We start from the raw sequence: 26099 nt of genomic DNA on the forward strand, positions 1-26099 counted from the left end.
TTAAAATTTACAAACTCTATAGCCTTTTAATTAAATTTTTAGTTAAAATGGTCTTTCAATAAAATGCCCAAGTCTTTGAGCGATAAAATTTGAGCAATCTTTCAGTGTATATATAGGAATTAGGGACTTAGGGTCAATGAGTGGTTGTTTCTTAGCACTTTCCTTGTTTTTCTTTAACCTGTCGGTTAAAAAGTTTAATCTGAACCAAAACGTTTAAAGGAGCGGTGGTGATTAGATTTCAAATGTTTAATCTGCCAGCTAGGGCTTGCTTGATAACTGAATATTATTTGTCTGAAAACCGGATTCGATTCCAAATGTCCATATGCCCATGTATGATTTGAGGAAATAAAATCATATGAGAGCAATTGGATCATATAATATTTTATTATAAAAGAATATTATATTAACGAAAAAAAAGATTACCTTGAAGATTATTGTGAATGTTTAGAAAATGTATTTACTTAGTTTGAATAAACTGGTGTATAATATGTTTGGTTGGGAGTAGTGTTGCACACGAGCCGAGCCAAGTCGAACACTACATGACTCAAAACTGAGCTCGAGAAAATTTAGCGAACTTGAGTTCGAGCTTGGGTTCGACAAGCTCTAGAAACCAAGCTCGAAGCTCGGCTCGAGCTCAGCTTGTTTACCAGGCTTTAATCTAAAGCAATCCACCAACAATCTTTAAAACAAAAAATAAATAAATAAATAAATAATAAAATAAAATAAAAAAACAATCCAAAGCCAAGCCACCAGATTGAAACCTTAATGATAATGTAAAAGCAACAAAAATCGAGCAAGCATAAGAACAAAATCTCATAGCCTCATTTTTGGAGAACAAAAAACGGCTTGGAGAAGGGAGAACGAGACAAGATTGGTCATGCCATAGATTGAGGTAGAAGAGCTAAAGGAAAGAAGAAGGAAAGAGAAAAGAAAGGAGAAGAAGTGCAGCTGTGATGAAAAATGTGTTAAGGTTTTTGGAATAAACAATTTATATATAAAATAATAAATTACATATACACCCTTATACTTGAAAAACTTACACCTTATATTTAAAAAACTTACGCTCATACCCTTTCGAGTCATAGAGGCTCACGAGCCTATCGAGCCGAGCACTAGGTGGCTTGGGCTCGGCTCGAAAAGGCACTTGAGCAGCTCGAGCTCAACTCGACTCTAGCCCGACTAGACTCGAGCTCGACTCGACTCGAGCCGAGCCAAACTCGAGTCGAGCCCGAGCCGTTTGGGAATATAAATGGGTGGGTATGTTACATAGATTACTAAATTGCCCTCTTTTTTAAATATTAATATAATAGCATTTTTTATTATTATTTTTTGAATCATTTCTTTTAACCTACTACATTTAAAATTTTTCTAAAACACCCTAGCCATATAAAACTTTAATTTATAGCAAAATCACCCCAACCCACCCCAATCCACTATCGACAGCCAGCCACCACTGCCGACCATTGCGGCAATGGATGGAATGGAGCACGATTGGTCGTATATGGCCGATCATGCACTGGCAAAGCTGGAAATGGCCATGGATCACAAATCCATGGCAAAAAAATAGCCAGATCTATGGTCATTTCATGGCCAAAGATGTAGCCGTGAAATGGCCACAAATTTGGCCATTTTCAGCCATGATCCATGGCCGAAAACCGCCTTATCAGTGCACAACTAGCCTAATCCCGTTGGTCGTACACCATTACGACGACTAACGCTGACGGTTGGCAGTGGTGAGTCACAACCGGCGGTGGTCTTGGGTGGTTAAGAGTATTTTGTTAACTTTTAAATTTTTTTGTGGCTCGGGTTTTTTAGCTAATTTCTCAAATGTAAGGGGCTGGATAATTGTTATTTGGTAAACATTTGAGGACAATTATGTCCGAAATAGTTTTTAATTAAGGGCAAAATGGGTAGAAAAATCATGTTATCCTAGTAATGTTTTAATAACACCCCCTAGCAAAGTAATAAGATTACCCCTCCTATTACCAACAATAAACACTATTTACAATAAAATATTACCGTAATATTTTATTACTTGCAAACCAAACACTGAAATCTTGCAAAATAAACGAAGATTACCCCCGATCCAAACGATCCCTATAAGATACTTGAATACACACAATCTCACTATTTTCAGCATAACAATAGCAAATACTTGAAAAGAAACCCTAAATCAAACTATAGAAATATTGTACATAGATCATTTCATATATCATGTTTTGGTCCTTCTCATTTAAAAATATTACTGCTTTAGTCCTTTGACTTAATAGAAGGTTAATTGACTGTTAAATGTATATTGAAACTAATTGAAAGTCCTGTGCGTTACGCGGGCTACTTAAGAAAGTTGTTTTGACACCATGTTTGTCTGAATAATTGGATGTTACAATTGGTTGAGATCTACTAATTAATTGTACAAAATGTTCCATCGGTCCAAATTTCCTATTCTCATAATGCATATGTTTATAGAATTTTATTTTAATTATTGTTGTTTTTCGTGTGGTAAAATATAATTAGTAAATAAGTTTGTCGATAATTTATTGTTTTTTATGAATTGTTATTGAATTTAACGTGATAATATTTAGTAAATAGGATTAAAACCCGCACGTTGCGCGAGTATATTTTACTTTGTTATTTTCAAATACTTTTAGATTTGGCAATTAATATATAATTTATATGAATATTACTAAGTAGGAATTTCTTTAGATTTATAGCATTTATATTAGAGAATGACTATATTAATACTATTTATAGTTTTAAATGATATTATTAAAAAAAAAAAAAAAACTTTGGAAGCCAACTCCTTTATTTTCCATAAGAGAGACAAAAATGTTAAATTTTAAAATGAAATAGTAAATATAAAATTTTGACCTTAAAAACACTGAAAAAAACACTCCTAATAAGACTTTAATTAAGTAGTAATCATAAAATTTAACTTAAAAGTCAAAACCATTGATTCACTTGTGAAGACAAAAACAAAATATTGTCAAATCCAATGGAATCATTCATTCACTATTCCAACTAATAGTTGACAAAATGTCCTCTAAACATGACAAAGTAATTTATATTTGTATGATTGTATCAATTAATTAAATGATATATTGAAACAATGACAAAACGAATGCTACAATATCTAATACGTCGATAAATAGAGCTGGGCCTAAGGAGGAGGGCCCGATCCCTCCACTGGGCCCTCCTCTAAGGTCTTAGGCCTGGGCCCTCCTCTAAGGCCCCAGGCATGGGCTCAAACCTTTTTAATTTTTTTCTATTTAGTCATTTGTATAATTACTAAAACCTCCTATAAATTTTGAAATAAATATAAATTATAAAGGTAAAAATAAATTTCACAAAATTTAGAAATAAAAAAAATTGTTTAACAACCATTGGTTGGCAGCCAACAGTCATTTGGGGGAAGGAAATTTTTTTTTATTCACTACACCACCCCACCCCAGCAACACTATAAATAACCCCAAAATCTCTCATTTTTTCCACACAACTCAACTAACTAGAAACATGAAAGAAATTTTTGTGTATTTAAGTGAATAAATGAGAAACTTTTACTGTGCAATACATCCCCAAAATGTTTAAGCGATTTAAAAAAAAGTAGTGAATTTCCTACCAAAATTTTAATTTCTTTCACATTTAACATTCCTCTGCAATAAATTAGTATCTCCTTAATACACCAGAAATAAAAGTACATTACTCTAGCACTTTCTTCGTAACGGTTCATCCTTAACTTTTTCAGATTCAAGTTCTTTTCTCTTTTGCTCTGCGTTTAAGCTTTCGTTTGTGGAATATTAAAACCTCCAACTACCCAACAATATATAAGAACAATGAATAACTTCAATGATAAACAATAAATGAACAAGTTAATAACAAATAATAAATGAGAGAGAAAAGGAATGCTAAGAGATTTTATAGTGGTTCGAAGCTTTGATCACGAGCCTCCTACATCCACTTCTTCAGGGCAACCTCCTTGAAGTTCCACCTCTACAATATTTTTGACGTGATTTCGCCTCTAGATTTATAGGATTTCACCCAAAGATATGTGATAAAAAGCTTTGTGAATGATTGCCTTTAAGCTAGGCTAATACACAATGGTTTCAAAGTTTCTCTTTAAAGATGTTAGTTTAGTACAAATGAGAGATTGATTTTGATCAAGTGTGAGCTCTAGGGTTTGTAAGATAGAATGTTGGATAATGCACTATTCTCCATATCTTGTTTTCTTGCAATAAATCACCCTTTTACAGTCTTCAACAACCCTGAGTAAATTAGAGTTGTTGCTGCATTTAATGCACTTCTAAAAAGCTATAAAACCCAGAGGAACAGACGTACCAACATCGGGAACGAGCGTTCCAAACACCAACAGTCATTTTACTTTGAAATCTAGGGTTTGGAATGGTCATTCCCCTATATGGAATGGTCGTTCCCCTATCATGAATGGGTGTCCCTCTATCGTGAACAGACGTTCCATCTTGGACCTCTTAATGTCCAAAAATTCTGAAACCTTGAACGACTTCCTAGAATGGCGTCGTTCTTTCCTGGAATGGCTTGAAGAATTTTGGGAATGGGCATTCCTCGAGGTCGTTCTTGATTTACTTGAAGTTCCCTCAACCTTGACTTGAGCTCAAAAATTGTAAGTCCAAAATTTTGACTTCAACTTGGAACGAGCATTCCTCTCATGGAACAGAGGTTCCTCTTCAGATAGCAAAAGGTGTCAAGTTTCCAAAGCTATGAACGAGATGATGGAACAACGCCATTCATGTGGAACGAGGCTGAATGAATGGTTGTTCTTCTTGGTTGTTCCTTCTTTCATCACAAATGATGTCCAACTCACGGATGTGTGTTAGCTTCTTTTGGATAAGTCATGATATGTCTAGAACGACTTGTTGGGATGGTAGTTCGGTTTGGTTGTTCCATTTTTGACTTGAGTTTGCTTAAATGGATTTTTGCTTCATTTTGGACAGAACTGTGAACGAGCATAAGGTACGACGTCGTTCTTTAGTGGAATGGCTTGATTGGAGATTATTTTCCAGAAAAATTGAATGGAACCGGCATTCCATTTGCGTGGATGGTCGTTCCACTTGGAAAATATGTATTTTTGTTTTGGTTATGACTTATGTCATACATTGGCACATTGTTAGTCCATTAATCACTTTTTTTTATTAGTTTTGGCACATCAAAACATATGAAAAAACCTTTTATTTCTCTAACATAATATTTGTAAAAGAAAGAAACAATTTGGTAAAACTAAAGAATGTTCAGCTTCAGGTAAACAAGATATTAAAGACTTCAAAGTTCAAACGCTAAATTATTAATTGAAGAAATTATTTCCCAAGCAAAAAACAGAACTTCCCTCATAACCCGAATCTAATTATTTATAAAACAGAATAAAATTAAATTAAATTAATTAAATTATTGCACCACCGCTTGATGATCCAAAATTATGAAACATTAGCAATACTCCGGATAAAAATTTTACTTTGTTTCACATACCAAACTACTGTACCTTTAGCATGGTCAAGTTGGGCTGGGCCGGAGCCCGTAATTTTTTATAAACAAGTCCGTAATTTAGTTATGACGATTTTTTCTACTTCTATAATATATTAGTTTGATTTTAATAGTGTAATATGAGATAATATTATTATTATTGATTGGCTCAGACTATTGTAATACAAATTTTTGACAAATTTAATACAAATTTTGGACACAAATTTGATACACGAATTCATGACCATTAATACATGATAATCTAATAGCATAAAAATTGCTTAGTTGGCATTAAAAATTAACTAACTCTAGCTTTTCATCTAAATCCATTGGATTAATTTGAATAAATGATAAGAATTTGTGTGTCAAAATGAAAAACATTGGAGTCATGAAGTGTAAGGTAAACCTATGCCTGACCCATGCGCAAGCCTTATGGCCTTGTTAGAAAAAAAAAAAAAAACAAAAAAAAGCCCCCTCAAACCCAAACAAAACCCGCAACAACCAATCAAAAACTGATAAACCAAAACACTCGAAAAACATTTCCAAGATCTGCAGCTGATCCTCAAATGGCCACACAAATATGATGCAAAAAAAAGAAAGAAATTGATGATTAAATTTGTACAAAAGGAAGCTTTTTTAACATGCCCCTGAAAATTCTTTAATGTTTGGTTGAATATGGAATCTAGGTGAGACAGAAATGGTCTCTTTTGGGATGATTTTGATTTTGATTTTGTTCTTTTTCTTCTTTGGTGGTGTTGCTGTTTTGGTGATTAATGTTCATGCTTACTGTATTTTCTTTAAAATTATGTTTTGTAATGACCCCTCATTGATTAATTATATATCGTTTGAGTCCCGGTTCCCGTTCCGATTTTCAGTTCTTGCAGTCCAAAACCGAAATTGACTAGATCCTATTTTTAATCGGAACCTACTCGGTGAGGGCCGATTCCAAGTAGATATTGGAATCAAACCCCGGGTACCTACCGATTTCAATTCTAATCGATTCTTTTGCACAACCCTAATTACAAATATTACTATTCTTATTCTAATTTGTACTTTTCAAAGCCAAATCTAAGAATTTAACTAGTAAGATTCAATTTGAATGTTTTGGATTTCACCTAACAAAGCTTTATAAATAAATAAATAAATATATATTTATTTATTTATTATTCAAATAAGAAGATATATAGATTGATGTTTGTTAAATGTGTTTAATCCTTTCACATTCACATCAAATATCTATATATATAAACACACCGATTCCAATGTGTATTTTTTATTTTTTTTAACTTTTATATTTAATCAATAACTATTACCGTTTCCTTTTACGTTATCTAACATAGTTTTTTACCTTCTTGAATCGGTGTGCTTATTTATTAAAAGTTGTCTGTTGGTTTTCTAGTCTCATTTGAGACGTCCTTTGATGTTTATTTCTATATAAGGGTAAGGAAGTTTGTATTTGTCTTGCTTTTATAAAGTTGTAAACTTTCATTGATTGGTTTTTGTTCCCTGGTTGATTTCAAAATGGCTAATAGGAAAATATCACCACCAACGTCAACAATCTAAAAGGTAGGAACTTAGAATTAGGAAATGTCAAAGGAAACGATAATAGATATTTTTTGTAATATTAAAAAAAAAAAACTACAAATTAATTTCAATCGATGTCTTTATTTATTAGAAATTGCCTGCTGGTAAGTCGGTGGTTCATTTGACATTCACATTTAACCCGTCCTGTTATGTTTATTTTTATACAACTACAAAGAACTACGTATTTGTAGTGCTTTCATAAATTCATAAAATTTCATTTTTTGTCCCTAGTTGATTCCGCAATGGCTAACAGATAGTTAGAATTGAAAAAAAAATGCTACAGAAAGTTCGCATAAACTTAAAGAATCTAAGTACTACAAGACAAAAATTGAAAGATGTCATTGATGGGTTCTTGGATATCATGCATTCTACCATGGTTATTGTTTTTTTTATCTAAATACAAGGGAGTTTTTGGTTACTACAAAAGAAACAGAACTGGAAAATCCTTAGCGGTAGAATAAAAAAACCTCCATCTACAACATATGTTGGTGTGATGGCTTTATACGGTGACGTTTCATCATTAAATGGAGCGACGTCATTTTGAGCCAAGTGAAAGATTAATCCTGATCGTTGGCTAGCTGAAGATCCAATAGTGAAAAAGAAGTCTGAAGGTTAACGGTATATAAGCAGGCAAACAGTCTAAATCGAGGATGATTAACCATTTTTGTATCTTTTTCTTCTCTGTCGAACAAATTTATATCTGCTAGGGTTTGGGTTTGTTTGTGGTCTTGAATCTTGTAACTGTAAGTTGAGTAGCTAGTTTGCAGGCAATTTAAGGGTACTAGGGTTCACAGGGTATTTGGGATACTAGATCTGTGTCTCTAGGGTGTTAAGGATTCAGGGGAAGATTGTGAAGGGGTTTAATCGAGGGTAGAGATTTGTACTGGAATCTTGATTAATATAGTGCAGCGAGCTCGCTGGTTTATCGAGCTCAACGTGGATGTAGCTTGCTCAAACTGAGCAAGTGAACCACGGTAAATCTTGATGTTGTGTGTGTGTATTTGTTAGATCTGTGTTGTGCGTGTTTGCTGTGTGATTTGGTTGATCTGATGTGTGCATTATAACAGTGGTATCAGAGCGTAGGAAAGAGGATCAAGAGAGAAGAATCAGAGTCTCAATTTTTTGATCTAAAATTTTAGGGTTTTCTTTGATCGTCGGAAAATTTAGGGGTTTCTCATTTTTAGGGTTTAAAAACAAAATTGGGAGTTCGTAGCGTGGGTTTCTGGTCGAACGGGTTTAGATTTCATACAGCATAGAAATCTAGGGTTTCTTCTTCGTTTCTTGAAATTCAAGAACGAGTCTGAATTCTTGAATCTGCGACCTCGTCAACCAAAATCAAACACTCACCATGTCAAACACCTCCACCCGAATGGAAATATCCCAATATGATGGGAAGATTGACTTTAGGAGTTGGAAGAAAAAGATGAGAGCACTGCTCTCTCATAATAAGGTCACAATCGCACTGGAAGATGACCTTAAAAAGTGGCCGGAGGAGAAGCTGAAAAAAAAAAAAAAAAGAAAAGAAAAAGAGATCAATGAAGAGGCTTACAACCTGATAGTCTTGAATCTATCCGACAATGTCCTCAAGAAGGTAGATGGAATCGAATCACCACTGGAATTATGGGGTAAACTCAACTCGTTATATGTTTTACAGTTTGCCCCAAATTTGGCTTTGTTGAAGGGTACTTTATTTTCGTATAAAATGGATAGTTCTAGGAGTGTAGAGGAGAATCATGACGAATTCTTAAAAATGACTCTGATCCTAAAAAGAACAGATCAAGAATTAGGAAATACTAGCCTAGTAATGATTCTTTTGAACTCACTGCCAGAAGACTACCAAGTAGTCAAAAACGCATTACAGTACTTTGGCATTATACCAAACCTAGATCTAATAATAGCAGGGCTTAAGGCTAGAGAATTAGAACTGAAGGTCCAGAAAAGAAATGGATCAAACCTGTTTGTCAAAAGCAAAGTTGAGTCTAGTCAGACAGGGAAGGGTAGTTTTACGAATCAGGGAAATAAAAATAAGAAAAAATGGAAGGGTAATAACAAGAACAAAACAGAAACTAGAAAATGTTTTTTTTGCAATAAGACTAGTCACATTAAAAAGAATTGTTTTGAATGGATCAAGAAGCAAAAACAAGGGAACACAGAAAACAATCTAGCCACCACCAAAAATATGTTAGATGAACCTAAGGTGCTTACAGTGTCCATGTCTAACACTACTAATGAGTGGGTGCTGGACTCAAGGTGTTCATTCCATATGAGTCCAAACAGAAACTGATTCCAGGAGTTTGAAGTCACTAATTCAGAAACTGTTTACATGGGGAACAATAATGCATGTAGGGCTAGAGGAATAGGTTCCATAACTTTAAAGCTTGACATTGAAAAACTGGTTAAACTTACAAAAGTTAGGTATATCCGAGAGCTTAAAAGAAACCTAATATCCCTAGGTACCTTAGACGAATCAGGTTGCAGATATAAGGCAGAGAATGGATGCCTGAATATATACAGAAATAGAAACCTAATTCTAAAAAGAGAGAAAAAGAATGGGCTCTATCTACTCTGTGGGAACCACTCCCCAAATTGTTTTAATTCAATGCTTAAGTCTACTAACATATCCACTACAGAAAAGTGACACCTTAGATTAGCCACATGAGTCAAAGAGGAATGTATATCCTGAGTAATCAAGGTCAGTTTGGCAAAGATAGTGTCTCATCACTGGAGTTCTTTGGAAAATGCATACTAGGAAAATAACACAAGAACGGTTTTCAAAAGGGAATGTACCTAGCCACTAGTCAACTAGAATACATCCATTCTGACCTGTGGGGGCCTGGTAGAGTTAAAACCTATGGGGGAAACTATTACTTTATGTCTCTGGTGGATGATTACAGCCGAAAGGTTTGGGTTTACCTATTGAAATCTAAGGATCAAGCCTTAGCAAGGTTTAGGGAGTGGAAACTCTTAGTGGAAAACTAAATGAATAAGAGGGTTAAAGTTCTCAAAACTGACAATGGGTTAGAGTTCTGTAATTAAGAGTTTGATAAATTCTGTAGTGATCAAAGGATTTTGAGGCATAGGACTGTGAAATACACCCCTCAACAGCATGGGGTAGCTGAGAGAATGAACAGTACCCTTCTTGATAAAGTTAGGTGTTTGCTTATCACCTCCAAACTACCTACCTCTTTCTGGGGAGAAACCCTAACTACCTCAGCCTGATAAATAGGAGTCCTTCCATTGCCATCAACCTAAAGTGCCCATAAGAGATATGGACAGGAAAAAGACCTAACTGGAGACATTTAAGAGTATTTGGCTATGCTACATATGCACATTCGGCTGGAGGAAAGCTCGAACCAGGATCAACTAAGTGTGTCTTCTTAGGATATCGAGAAGGAACAAAAGGGTATAGGCTTTGGGACAGGGAGTCACCTGGGGTTAGAATTATAGTGAGCAGAGATGTGATATTCAATGAGGGAGTTTTTCCATGTAAAGAAACTAACACTGATGTAGGTTCTACTTCAAGCTCTAAGGAGATCTCTAGTTAGCCTGGGGTTACACCAATTAAGGTGGAGCTTCTTGCCCAACCCCAACACTTGCAAGAAACTGAAACCATCCAGGAAACTGAAGCTGTTCCTAAACTTGGAGGAGAAACTGGACAATCTGATCTAGAGCAAGAGGATGAGACAGAAACAGCAAAAGACACTGAAACTCAGCCTGAAAACTTGCAAGACTACCAACTTGCAAGAGATAGGGCCAGAAGACAGGTAAGAATTCCCACCAGATTTTCAAATGCTAATCTCATTTACACCGCCCTTCATGCAGGTACTAAAGTGTTGAGAATCGAACCTGAATCATATGATGAAGCTATGAACTCAAAGGAAAGGGACAAATGGAGGGCTGCCATGGAAGCTGAGATGAAATCTTTAGAGGTAAACAAGACCTGGATCCTAGTACCAAAGCCAAAGGAACAAAAGGTAATCCAATGCAAATGGCTGTTCAAACTGAAGGATGATATAACTGCTAAAGAACCCCTCAGGTATAAGGCTAGACTGATAGCCAAGGGCTTCACCCAAAGGGAGGGAATAGACTTCAATGAAATCTTTTCCCCAGTAGTCAAGTATAAAACAATAAGGTTAATGCTGTCCATAGTTTCCCACCTTGATTTAGAACTTGAATAGCTAGATGTAACAACTGCCTTCCTCCATGGAGATGTCGAGGAAGAGATCTACATGAGTCAGCCTGTAGGTTTCATAGATCAGAAGACCCCTAACCATGTTTGTTTGCTGCTTAAGTCTCTGTACGGCCTAAAACAATCTCCTAGGCAATGGTATAAAAGGTTTGACACTTTTATTGTGAGTATAGGGTTCACTAGGAGTAAATACGATAATTGCTTCTACTTTGCTTTTAATGGTAACCTGCCTGTTTACTTATTGTTGTATGTGGATGACATGCTAATAATAAGTAAGTCCAAGCCTCTAATAGGTGAACTGAAGAAGAAACTTAGTGTTGAGTTTGAAATGAAAGATTTGGGGGATGCAAAGAAGATTCTAGGCATGCAAATTGACAGAAACAGAAATAAATGTGAGCTGAGAGTCCACTAGTGTTCATATTTGCACAAATTAGTGGAAAAATTTGGGATGGCAGGTTCTAAACCTGTCACTATGCCATTGGCCAGCCACTTCACATTGAGCAAAACACAATGCCCTAGAAATGAAGCTGAACTGATTAGGATTAGGGGTGGTAAAAAAGACCGAAAACCGAACCGAAAATTTGGTTTTTTTAAAATCTGGTTCGGTTTTCGGTTTAAAAAATCCATAAACTGATTAATCGGTTCGGTTCACAAGTTTTTAAAAATCGGTTAACTGAAACCGAACTCTAAAACCGGTTTCAAAAAATAAATAAATAAAAACTTTACATGTTATTATAATTAAACTTCAACCCAACGCCACTTTTCTCTTTCATCTATCTTTTCCATCATTTTCAATCTTCTCCTGCACTTTTCTCTTTCATCTTTTCTCTTTCATCTTCCTTTTTCATCATCATCTTCTCCTTCACTTTTCTCTTTCATCTTCATCTTCTTCTTCTCCATTTCTTCTTTTCACTTTTCACCTTTTTTTCGTCTTCTTCTCCATCTCTTCTCCTTTAGTTTTATGATATTATCTTTCTTTTTCGTCTTGTCTTATCTTCTCTTCCTTTTCTTCTCTTCCATTTTTCTCTTCTCTTTCGTCTCTTTCTCCAATATTCAAGTTTGTTTAAGTTTATTTGATTTGTGAAGATGTAAGAAATTTCGTCGTCGCTCAGCTATAGTCGCAGTCGTCGTCGTCATCTGTTGCCGGTGGGTTTTAGATCTGGGTTTTCAGATCTGTGTTGTCATGTTTTCAGATCTGGGTTTTGACATTGAAGATTTTGGTTTTAATTTGTATATGTACTGATGGTGATGGCTGGGTTTTGACATTGAAGCATCAACACATTTTGTATATCAAATTTTGTGCAGCAAACACAACACCACTAATCTCATCTGCCACGGTCAGACATAAATGATGCATGGAAAATATCTATATTGGGACCATCAGGCTTTCTCTGCTTCAAGTTCCATTCTCTTCTGCTCTGCTTTTAAGCTTTCGTTTCTTCATCTGCAAATGCAAAACCTCCCAATAGAATATGTAGAAATAGAAATTCTCAGTGCTAATATCAAATTTGTGTAGCAAACAGAACAAAAAGGAAATTGCAAAACAAGATTAAACGATAGAAAAATTACTTGATTAGTACAATATTTAGCGAAAAGAAAAAACAATTCTTCTTGTTTTTGGGCATTAGCAGTTAAAAAGAGAAAACAAATAAAAAGAGAAAACCGAAATGGGCCGAAAAATGCAGCCCATAATTCATATTGGGCCAAAAAAAATGCAGCCTAATATTAATCCTAATTAACCAGTTTAAAACCGGTTAACCGACGGTTCGGTTCCTAACCGGTTTTTAACCGAAACCGGACCGGTTTCGGTTCAATTATTTTTTTAAACCAAAAACCGGTTCGGTTCAAGTTTCCGGTTAACCGATTTTTCCACCCCTAATTAGGATGGAACACATACCATATGCAAATGTGATAGGATCCTTAATGTATGCTATGATTAGCACTAGGCCTAACTTATCTTTTGTAATATCACTGCGCAGTAGATATATGTCTAACCCTGATATGGAACACTAGACTGCCCTAAAGTGGGTTCTCAAATATGTAAATACCACATTAAATGTTGGACTGAATTATTGTAAATGGACTCCTTCACTTGAGTTGGTTGGTTCTGTAGATTCAGATTTTGCAAGTGATAGGGACACCAGAAAATCAACTACTGCATACTACTTCACCTTAGGTGGAAACTGTATCAACTGGAAATCACAACTACAGCCAATAGTTGCATTATCCACAACCGAAGCTGAATACGTGGCTGTAGCTGATATATTTAAAGAAGCAATCTGGCTCAAAGGAATTCTCAGTGAAGCAAAATCCTATTCCTAATTCCTAAACCAATTTGCAACACCGTTTCATGCTCCATTTCATTGAGCCAACAAGCATTCTCCATTTCATTGAGCCAACAAGCATTCTCCATTTCATTTCAATAAAAAGACCAAATTACACCTTCCATTTTCATCCCTATTCTTTTTCACTTACTCTAAAATTTATAGTGTAAAGAAGAAAAAGAAGACGAAGGGGAGGGGAAGGAAGAAGTGGCCGGTCCGATTTGGACCTCATTTGGCCAGATTGCGACAACCAAAGGCCTTCTTGGCCGTCAAGTGAAGTAAGGGGGAGGGGAAGGAAGAAAAAAAAGAAGAGGAGACAAAGAGAAAGAGTAAGGAAGAGGATTAGAAGAAAGAAAAGAGTAAGGAAGAAGAAAGAGAAGAGGAGAGAAAAATTACAATAGAAAAACAGGAATGTGTTAGAAGAAAGTGACAAGGAGTGATGGGGAGAGAGAAAAAAAGAGAAAGATGAAAGTGATAGGGAGAGAGAAAAAAATATTTGCTTTATTTTAAACTTACAATGACTTATGAGTAAATTTTAAAGATGTATTTGCTAGTTTTCAAACTTATAAAGACTAATGTAATTGTTTAGAGATGTGTCTGCTATATACTGATCAAACCGACTATCCAACTGGTTGGACCAGTCAACCCGAGAATCGACCCCTTGATCGGGTCAACGAACAGTCCGGTTTTTAAAACAATGGACACAGTATTGAATATCCAAGAAAAGCAATGAGTCACATCTTTCCCATAATCCCATTGCATAATCAACAAAGGACTTATCAAAGACTTTTCACAAGTGCCATCAACAAACCCTAACTTGTTTTTTGCCCTTAGCGATACCGTCATTACTCGACTATAGATTCCATAATTCTCAGTCCTTATTAGCTGTTCCGAGACCAATACAGCTCCAGGTGTGTTAGAAGGATGAATGAAAAAAGGTGAATTAGAATCAACTGCATGTAAAGAAGATTCACCGTAGCATTTGCCATCACAAAGGAAACAACTCAGATTGACCAATTTTGGCTCAAAGAAGGGATTTTTGTGAGAATCTGAATCAGAAAATGAAAACTAAAACAGATTTCGATCAAGAGAATGATCAAGAAATAGAAGCAGAAGCTGTTAATGGGAGTACTCTGATACCATGTTAACAAATATAAACCAGAGAACTTTTGGGAAGAAGAAGAATAATTTTCTGCTCTAATTCTTTATTAACAACAACAGCATTAAATATATATACAGAACTAACTCAACTTAGCTAACCAAACTTTAGCTACCTTCCTTCTTTACTAACTACAGTTAAACTAACTATCCATCTAACTTCGTTACTAACTGCAGTTAAACTAACTATCCATCTAACACTTTCAACGTGTTGTTGGAATACAAAATCTTGAGTATTTGTAAAATTACCCTAAAATTATTCAGCAATATTTAAAACAAAGACAAATACATGCACCGCCACACAATCCTTTTGTTACTACATTCCCATAAGCTTGTTGACACTTTGCAAAGACAAATACAGTCACCGGGATCGCAATCCTTCAACGCAATTGATTGTGGCAGCAGGCTATTCTTCAGTTTCTGCGAAAACAAAATCAAAATTAATCAGAGGATTATTACGACCCCAAAACAAAAAAATATTTTTGACAAATAAAAAACTAAACTAAGTACAAATATTACTACGTGTCTCGGTAACATTTCAATTTATTCTCATCCTAAATCATGTGCTTGCGTCATCAGTGATGAAGCCACAAATTTGATTCAGTGGGGGCAAAATAAAAGAAAAAATTGAAATATTTAAAAATGAAAGATTAAAAAAAAAATTGATGACAAATTTAATAACTACTTTCATATAAGAAAGGGCTTTTTCAATGTATAATTAATAATAATAAATAATTTCTGATTAATTAACTTTATGGATATTCTCCTTAATTATTCTTGAGGTGTGTTTCAGCATCACTACCATAAATCTCTTTGTACCAAAGTTCTACAATATCCATTTTAAATCTTGGGTCAAGAACTGTCGTGATTACTATAACCATGTTACATTTCCTCCAATATTTATCAAACCAACCCTCCCTCATACATGATGCCACTTCGCGAACAAGATTCTTGTCACTTTTTTCCCATAGAAGCAAATGCATGTATATGTCACAAACTATAGGGAAATACACATTTGCAGTAGTATATTTACTCCCATACAACATACCAGTAGCATCTTTCAACAATTCCCAGTATTTACTTTCATATAACGGAACCGCAGAAAATCAATAAACTAAATTTAGAGAGAAAATAATTCCTTCTTATATCTATCCTAGCACATGAATTTTTATATATCAAAGATATAAAACAAGACAATATTAACAAGATATCCATCAAATCTTTTGTTAAATATTTATGATCATTAATATCAGTTCAGACAGACCAATTTTTAAATAAGTCAATCATACTTATTTTATCTGATAAGAGCAATGCTAAAAGTACTCCCCTTTTCACCCTCTCATCTCAACACATGTACAAGAAGCAAAAAAAGTGAAAAAGAGATTGGCCTTTTATCTCTCCTCTTTCTTTCTTTTCTAGCACAGATGTCAAGATGAATGTAAGAGTGAGAAAGACCATGAAAAAGAGTGTTGATGGAACTCCTCAAACTGATAATCACCCAGCAACTTGCTATTATAAAACCTTCTCAGTTGCACCTCTAAAACTTTTTGCAAGAATCAAACCTAAAACCTAATGTGCCCATCAGATATCAGGAATTGGAATCAAACCTAGAACTATTTGAATATTTAATAATTTTTGCCAAAAACATTTCAATCGCACTACTATAGATTTCTGAGGAACATAAAACTTCAACGAGTGAAAGGAGAGAAGGTTACCTGTCCATTAGCATGAAATGTTTCTGCTTCATCATGGTTGGGGTTAATCAAACTGAATGATACTGTTCCATCGATCTTGGATAGTCCAGATTGTATCTGATGTACTTAGGTTAATCATATCAAAGGATATCATTGCATAACTTCAGAACTCCAGGTGATATTGGTAATCGAACGCTTCAATCAAGCCCAGATGATGGCACAGGCAGTATTGAAAGTTCTAGCCTGCAAAACAAATGGGATCAAGATGAGCTGGGAAATCACCAAAACTTTTGTTATAAGAACTTCTAATATATATCTGGAATTTGATTATTACCAGAGCTACTAATGCATAAATAAAGTTATTAACTGAGTAAATGCTTCACAGTGGATCAAATAGACATTGGTCCGAGCTGCCTCTTTCTTGGTCTTAGCAACCTACTATGAATCAGAAATGATTCTAGCTTCCTTATAAGTGAGCCTGTTTATATGCAAACTCTTAAGTTGTCGGTGCTATTGTGTGAACAGCCTAGATAAACTCATATACCTTAGGAGCTGCGCAACCAGATTTTTGAACATGATAAAGCTTGTTTGATTTAAGCATCCAAGCATTTCTGATCAATAATATTTTCAATTTCAGTCTCCAAAACAATTTTTGACCAAGCAACACAAGAAGAAAACAGGTATAGATAAGAAATCACGCGCAATCATTGCACGTGTTGGAAAATTTGGAGAGTTGATATGCCACCAAGCTAGTACATCAAATTCATCAACTAAAGAAAATTTTGAATCTTTCAAACAGCGATCAAGTTCAAGTTTTGGAGCTGCAATATCATCAACATGGTGTAACAATGTGTATAGCCTCCCCATGGCATCTAGGATTTTACATAACAATGAAGAATTAACATCACCATTTCCTAAAGAAGATTTGCTATTCCCTAAGCCGTTGGCATATTTATTGAAAACATTGGTAAGATCATCCACGATATTCTTGAGGTTTGTTTAAGCATCACTACCATAAATCTCTTTGTACTAAAGTTCTACAATATCCATTTTAGATCGTGGGTCAAGAACTGTCGTGATTACTAGAACCAAGTTACATTCCCTCCAATATTTGTCAAAACAACCCTCTCTCACGCATGATGCCACTTTCGCGAACAAGATTCTTGTTGCTTTTTTACCATAGAAGCAAACGCATATATATGTCACAAACTATAGGGAAATACACATTTGCAGTAGTACATTTACTCCCATACAACATACTGGTAGCATCTTTCAACAATTCCCAGTATTTACTCTCATATAACAGAACTGCAGATAATCAACAAACTAAATTTAGAGAGTAAACAATTCCTTCTTATATCTAGCCTAGCATATGAATTTTTATATATCAAAGATATAAAACAAGACAATATTAACAAGACATCCAGCAAATCTTTTGTTAAATATTTATGATCATTAATATCAGTTCAGACAGACCAACTTTTAAATAAGTCCATCATACTTATTTTATCTGATAAGAGCAATGCTAAAAGTACTCCCCTTTTCACCCTCTCATCTCAACACATGTACAAGAAAAAAAGAAGTGAAAAAGCGATTGGTCTTTTATCTCTCTTCATTCTTTCTTTTCTAGCACAGATGTCAAGATGAATGTGAGAGTGAGAAAGACCATGCAAAAGTGTTGATGGAACTCCTCAAACTGATAATCACCCAGCAACTTGCTATTAAAAAACCTTCTCAGATTGCATCTCTATAACATTTTTGCAAGAATCAAACCTAAAACCTAATGCGCTCATCAGATATCGTGAACTAGAATTAAAGCTAGAACTATTTGAATATTTAATGATTTTTGCAAAAAGAAATTTCAATCGCACTACAATAGTTTTCTGAGGAACTTAAAACTTCAATGAGTAAAAGGAGAGAAGGTTACTTGTCCATTAGCATGAAATATTTCTGCTTCATCATCATTGTTGGGGTTAACAAAACTGAATGATACTGTTCCATCGATCTTGGATAATCCAGATTGTATTGAATGTACTCAGGTTAATCATATCAAAAGATATCATTGCATTGATTTCGGAACTCCAGCTGATATTGGTAATTGAACGCTTCAATCAAGCCCAGATGTTGGCACAGGCAGTATTGAAAGTTCTAGCCTGCAAAACAAATGGGATCAAGAAGAGCTGGGATTTCACAAAAATTACTGCTTTAAGAACTTCAAATATATATCAGGAATTTGACTATTACCAGAGCTGCTAATGCATAAATATAGTCATTGCCTAAACAGATGCTTCACAGTGGATCAAATAGACATTGGCCAAGCTGCCTCTTTCTTGCTCTTCCCATCCTGCTTTGAATCAGAAATGATTCCAGCTTCCCCATAAGTGAGCCTGATTATATGCAAACTCTTAGGTTGTCGGTGTTAATGTGTGAACAACCAAGAGAAACTCATTTATCTTCAGAGCTGTGCAACCAGATTTTTTAACATAATAAAGCTTGTATGATTTCAGCATCTAAGCCTTTCTGATCAAAAATATTTTAAAATTCAGTCTCCAAAACAATTTTTAAAGAAGCACTACAAGAAGAAAACAGGTTTTCATAAGAAATCATATGCCATCATTGCAAGTGTTGAAAAATTTGGTGAGTTGATACGCCACCAAGCTACTACATCAAATCCTTCAACTAGAGGAAATTTAGAATCATTCAATTAGCGATCAAGTTCAAATTTTAGTGCAGCAATATCATCAACATGGTGTGGAGATGTGTATAGCCTCCCAATGGCATCTAGCATTTTACATAACGATGAAGAATTAACATCACCATTTCCTAAAGAAGAAGATTTGCTATTACCCAAGCCATTGGTGTATTTATTGAAAACATTGGTAAGATCAACCACGATATTCTTGAGGTGTGTTTCAGCATCACTACCATAAATCTCTTTGTACCAAAGTTCTACAATGTCCATTTTAAATCGTAGGTCAAGAACTGTCGTGATTACTAGAACCAAGTTACATTTCCTCCAATATTTGTCAAAACAACCCTCTCTCATTCATGATGCCACTTCACGAAGGTGATTCTTGTCACTTTTTTCCATAGAAGTAAACGCATTTATATGTCAATAACTATAGGGAAATACACATTTGCAGTAGTATATTTACTGCGATACAACATACCAGTAGCATCTTTAAAAAATTTCAAGTATTTATTATCATTTAGCAAATATGCAGATAATCAATAAACTAAATTTAGAGGGTAAACAATTACTTCTTATATCTAGCTTAGCACATGAATTTCAATATATATCAAAGATATAAAACAAGACAATATTAAAAAGATATCCATCAAATCTTTTGTTAAATATTTATGATCATTAATATCAGTTCAGACAGACCAATTTTTATATAAGTCCATCATACTTATTTTATCTGATAAGAGCAACGCTAAAAGTACTCTCCTTTTCACCCTCCCATCTCAACACATGTACAAGAAAAAAAAGTGAAAAAGAGATTGGTCTTTTATCTCTCCTCTTTCTTTGTTTTCTAGCACAGATGTCAACATGAATGTGAGTGAGAAAGACAATGAAAAAGAGTGTTGATGGAACTCCTCAAACTGATAATCACCCAGCAACTTGCTATAATAAAACTTTCGCAGATTGCACCTCTATAACGTTTTGCAAGAATCAAACCTAAAACCTAATGTGCTCATCAGATATCATGAATTAGAATCAAACCTAGAACTAGTTGAATATTTAATCATTTTTGGCAAAAAAAATTTAATCGCACTACTACAGATTTCTGAGGAACTTAAAACTTCAATGAGTAAAAGGGAGGGAAGGCTACCTGTCCATTGGCATGAAATGTTTCTGCTTCATCATCATTGTTGGGGTTAATCAAATCGACTGATACTATTCCATCAATCTTGGAAAATCCAGATTGTATCGCATGTACTTAGGTTTAATCATATCAAAGGATATCATTGCATTGATTTCAGAGCTCCAGCTGATATTGGAAGTCGAAAGCTTCAATCAAGCCAAGATGATGGCACAGGAAAAGTTCTAGCCTGCAAAACAAATGTGATCAAGATGAGCTGGGAAATCACCAAAATTTCTGCTTTGAGAACTTCTAACATATATCGGGTATTTGATTATTACCAGAGCTACTAATGCATAAATAAAGTTATTACCTGAGTAAATGCTTCACAGTGGATCAAAATTCAAATAGACATTGGTCCAAGCTGCCTCTTTCTAGCTCTTCCCAATCTGCTTTGAATCAGAAATGATTCTAGCTTCCTTATAAGTGAGCCTGTTTATATGCAAACTCTTAAGTTGTCGGTGTTATTGTGTGAACAGCTAGAGAAAGTTATTTATCTTCAGAGCTGTGCAACCAGATTTTTGAACATATTAAAGCTTGTTTGATTTCAGCACCCAAACCTTTCTGATCAATAATATTTTCAATTTCAGTCACCGAATCATTTTTTAGAGAAGCAACACAGGAAGAAACAGGTATAGATAAAAAATCAAGCGCCATCATTGCAAGTGTTGGAAAATTTGGAGAGTTGATACGCCACCAAGCTAGTACATCAAATTCTTCAACTAAAGGAAATTTTGAATCTTTCAAATAGCGATCAAGTTCAAATATTGGTGCTGCAATATCATCAACATGGTGTGAAGATGTTTCTAGCCTCCCCATCGCATCTAGCATTTTACATAACGATGAAGAATTAACAGCACCATTTCCTAAAATAGATGATTTGCTCTTCACCAAGCGATTGGCGTATATATTGAAAACATTGGTAAGATCTTCCCTGATATTGTTGAGGTGTTCTTCAGCATCACTACCATAAATCTCTTTGTACCAAAGTACTACAATATCCATTTTGAATCGTGGGTCAAGAACTGTCGTGACTACTAGAACCAAGTTACATTTCCTCCAATATTTGTCAAAACAACCCTCTCTCATACTTGATGCCACTTCGCAGATGTGATTCTTGTCACTTTTTTCCCATTGAAGCAAATGCATATATATGTCACAAACTATAGGGAAATACACGTTTGCAGTAGTATATTTACTCTCATACAACATACCAGTAGCATCTTTCAACAATTTCCAGTATTCACATACCACACTAGCTTTATCCCATTCCTCCGTTGACAAGTTTATTAACTTAAAATCAGGGTCCTTACGCTCTAGCTCACAAAATGTGTTTTTCAACTCCAATGCACATTCCAACAACTTGAATTCCTCTGTCGGAGTTTGAAACATACGTTCATTTGATGAAGTCTTACGAGCAAAGTCAAAGCAATGCTTCATCTTTTTAAGCACATCACATATCCACTTTCCTCCATTCCTAATATAATGTTGAAGAGAATATACTAAACAATCAATCGGGAAAAATTGCCCAATGAAAGGAAGTGAACCTCGTTTAGAAAGCCAGTTGTCTATCTCTGAAATAACTGCATCAGACTCTCCACCAACATCTGCAACTGTAGAGCATATTTTCTTGTCAATGTTCCATTCCAAAAGAGAACATTTAAGAATTTCTACAAAACCTTTTGCCCGTTGGAAATCAATAATCTTCTTCTTCAGTTCCCAACTATCATCAATAAATTGGAGTACTATAAAAAAGTAACCTTTATGAAACCACTCAATTTTTAAATTAAACCTACAAGGGAGTTTATCAATATATCGAATAAGTTTTTCCTTTTCTTCTTTGTAAACATGAAGTATGTCAATCTTTATAGCGTTTAATGAAGAAAACCCATATTTAATTATAACTCGTGCCACATCCAAGGGATTCAATTCCTTATCAATCACAGATTTTTCTTTGACAACTACAGAAGTAGTTGAATCACTTGTTTTAGTTGATGTACCTGCACCTTCAACCAATTTGTTTTTACCTCGACAGGTTTCTAAATGATTTTTCAAATGTGTGGTTCCACTCTTTCCTGAACCTACAAACTTTTTCCTACAATGATTACAAATAGCCCATTCCTTTCCATCTTTTTCATCCAAAGCAAAGTCATTCCAAACCTTGGATTTCAACTTTCTTCGTTTAGTACTTGATGAGATCTGAAAATTTGGATTCACCATCTCATTGTCATGATGTTGATTAAGTACTTGAAATTGAGCATGTTGTTTCCCAATTTGATTGATTTTCTGTCAACATACAAACAAGCAACAATCAGATAAGTAATTGAAGCAGATCTAACCGTGACAAGAATTTATCTTGAAAATATTCAAGGAGACCCTAATCAATATCAATAGTTTTCTGTAAAATTTGAAAGAACACAGAAACTTTCAATGGAATTATCACATTAATATTTTACTAAAGCAAAATTAAGTATCATAGTCCATATTCCTGTTTAATCTCAAAATATTTTTAGTCTAGATTTTTTGAACAAATAACATAATAACTGAATCTTTCAAATTGCAATGATAGAAATCAAATTTCCTATTGTATGGAATAGAAAACCAGAGAACCTTTACTCCAATGGCAACAGTGAACACTGTTCCTATATTGTTATTTTTGGCTACAAACTCGATTGACCTTTCCTTCAATGAGACTTAGAAGGAGGTTTATATGGAGATACCACCTAATGTAGAAGAAAATTTCAAAGGAAATAAAGTTTGTTAAATGAAGGCTCTATATGGACTATACCAACCACCTCAAGCTTGGTTTGGGAGGTACGTTAAAGCAATAAAGAATATAAGATTTACTCAGAACAAAAGGGGTCATGCACTATTAGTCAAACAATCTGGTAGGATAAAATTACTATTCTCATTCTGTTTGTTGATGACATAGCTATAACCAAAAATGATTTAGAAGAAATCAAGAGATTGAAGGAGAGACTTGCAAAAGAATCTGGAATTAAAGACCAAGAATGACTAGGAATTGAAGTTGTTCAATCAAGAGAGGGAATTGTGAACTCCCAGTAGAAGTATATTGGATCTCCTCAAAGAAATTGGAACGTTGGGGTGTAGGTTGACAAATACTCCGATTTACACTAGACACATGCTTATGAAGGTATAGACGATGCTCTAGTTGCAAAAGAGAAGTACCAACACTTAGTAGGTAATTTAATAGACCTAGCACATACTACACATAATATAGCATATGTTAAGTGTGGTGAGCCAATTTATGCATAATCCCAGTTAGATACACATGGAGGCAATAGTTTGGATACAGAGATATTTGAATTTAAGTTTGGCAGACATTTGTTTCAAAAGACCAGAAGAATGACACTTAGAGTTTATGCAGAGATTAGGATTACATTTCTATTTTAATAGGCTTATCATATTTCATTCTGGCTTGCTTTCTGCTGTATTAATCCCACTCAGAGAGCCTTATACATATTGATTCTCAACCCAGATATGACACTGAACATCTCCACAATTAGCTACTTATGAAATTTGATTAATGTATTCATTGACCCTGATAGGATCTCTACAATTAAACTGGTCTAATGCACATTTGAGCACCATCTAGTATCTTTTATTGAGCACCAGTGCATTATCAAGCACCTTGAGCAATAGTGTTATCGACTGGGTGTGACAATGGTGCTTGACAGCATGCTATCGCTAGAGGAGTTTAAAAATTAAAACTATTATTAAGAGGTGCACCTGAAAAAAACAAAAAAAAAAAAAAAAAAAAAAAAAAAAAAAAACCTTGTTTTTTACTTGAAACCCTTCCACAAATGAACAAAAAGTAGAAAAAATTGTTTAAACTCTACGATAACAATTGTATCCTTACAGTAGGGAGCGGGGGTTGTCAAGCTAATTTGGGGCTTTTTGTACCATTCATATCATTATTTGGAAAAAAAAAAAAAAAAAGGAAAGAATACAGCAACAATTATATCACATCAAACAAAATTCAAATTGCAGTAAGAATAAAAATTTCTCTCCCTATACTAATAACCTTTCAGATTAAAAAAGCAGATTAATCGAAAGATGGTTTGACCTACAATAAAAAACATTTATCTGGTTTAGGTTTTTAATTTCTTTTATTTTAATTCTCATTATTCTCATTATCTTAGAAATAGAGAACCTAAATTTTTCTTCTATCTTTATTTTTTCTGAGAAAGAGTTACCTGTCCACGGCGCGTATGTGTTTCATTGGTTGTGGGAAACTCAGTATCTTCTTCCAGCTGATCAAATGCAGTAAACCGAGACATCCCCAAGGGCGTTATCAATAAATTTGAAAGCTAGCCTGATAATAGCAAATAGTTACTGATAAATCCTGGGTCCCTATCTCTTTGTACTTCCACTCTTCTTGAGTAAGAGCAGACAGCAGATCCTAACTTACTAATAGCAGGTCAGCTTGTGAGCTTTCAAAATTTCAATCCAACCATGGGGAGAACCTTGAACGGTATATAATGGAATAATTTTCAGCCCTAGGCTTTGGCATATTTCCCCCGAGGTATACCTAAATCTTATACACTCTTGTGGTTTTCAAAATAACTCTGAACCCTGCCGTCTATCAGAGATACTTAATTTTCATCTCTGACACTTGGAGAGACGCATTCATTTCTTATATTAAAAAAAAAAAAAAAAAAAATCAATTAGTATGTTAAAAACATTGAATAAAATTAAATTAACTAAATAAAAAAAAAAAAAAAAATTCTCTCCTCATAGTTATAGCTAAGGAAACAGGACAGGGCCACATATTTGGTATTTACCAATATGTATCTTGTTACGTTATCAAGCATAAAAACAATAAACAGTGTTTATTAAACACATTCAGGCAGACCTGATATGTCATATAATGCAAAAATTCCGCACATCATTATTTGTTCATGAACCTACTATTATCTAGTTAAGTTCATGTACTGCCATATCTAATAAACCATTGAACCATCTGCTCTTGTCAAATAAACCATTCTACATCCCCATCATTATTTGTTCATGAACTTAATATTATCTAGTCCCACACAATGCATATACTGAAGCATTCATGTAATGAAATCATAATTGCCTAATGTAGAAGCAAAATTAAGTGTTAAAATTTTCTGCATACACTAAACCATAAAAAAACTATCTTTATCAAAGCCACATTATATTATACTTTCTAGAAGCAAAACTAAGTGTTAAAATTTTCTGATAAAAACAAGCAAAATAATACACTTCAAACGCTAACCAGTCAATAACATTTATCAGATCACAATGCAAAAATTTTCCAACTGCACCAAGAAAAATTCAAGTACATGAGTTTAATCAAAATATCATACAAGGTGTCCATATGAACCGATATCAAGATTTACTAGGAGGCAACAAACGCAATACCTTCATTGTTTCTTATTTAGGGTGATTAAACAAACAAAACTGGAGGCAGAGGAGAATGAATGCTGTTAAGCGGCTGGTCAAAGCAGTTTTGGGGTTTGCTATTCATCTGATTTTTCTCCTACTCTGTACGCATCACATGCGCTGGAATGGCAAAGATCAAGTTAATAATTGGTTGTGAGATTATTTAACAGGTACTACTGTGTGAAGAAATACTTTGTTTTTATTACATATTTCACAATGAAATGTCCAATGAACTTATAGCAAAAAACAAAAACTAATCTAGGAAGTAAATTGTTACATTCCTATTATAAGTTATCTAATTCTTAATAGATTTGATCATAACCTAATATAGAAGATAGTCTTTAATGAGAATAATCTTATTTCCTAT

The 26099-nt window shown here is 34.4% G+C and overlaps 1 protein-coding gene across 6 annotated transcripts; it reads right to left on the reverse strand.

The window, feature by feature from the left end:
• Positions 1-14780: 14780 nt before the first annotated feature.
• LOC116106929 (zinc finger BED domain-containing protein RICESLEEPER 1-like) lies at positions 14781-25846 on the reverse strand. Of its 6 annotated transcripts, none has more exons than XM_031393232.1 (8): positions 25712-25846; positions 24520-24958; positions 20616-22588; positions 20273-20492; positions 18681-18823; positions 18364-18589; positions 16458-16679; positions 14781-15162 (listed from the first exon to the last, which is right to left on the reverse strand). In XM_031393232.1, the coding sequence occupies exons 2-3, from the start codon at positions 24601-24603 to the stop codon at positions 20792-20794; spliced, it is 1881 nt and encodes a 626-aa protein (XP_031249092.1). In that variant the 5' UTR covers positions 24604-24958; positions 25712-25846; the 3' UTR covers positions 14781-15162; positions 16458-16679; positions 18364-18589; positions 18681-18823; positions 20273-20492; positions 20616-20791. The 6 variants fall into 6 exon arrangements, with proteins under 6 accessions (XP_031249092.1, XP_031249093.1, XP_031249094.1 ...); XM_031393233.1 differs by having other exon boundaries at positions 18681-18956; XM_031393234.1 differs by lacking the exon at positions 18364-18589.
• Between the last annotated feature and the right edge of the window lie 253 nt (positions 25847-26099).

The sequence above is a fragment of the Pistacia vera genome, unplaced genomic scaffold, assembly GCF_008641045.1.
Source record: "Pistacia vera cultivar Batoury unplaced genomic scaffold, PisVer_v2 Contig524, whole genome shotgun sequence".
Lineage (NCBI taxonomy): Eukaryota > Viridiplantae > Streptophyta > Magnoliopsida > Sapindales > Anacardiaceae > Pistacia > Pistacia vera.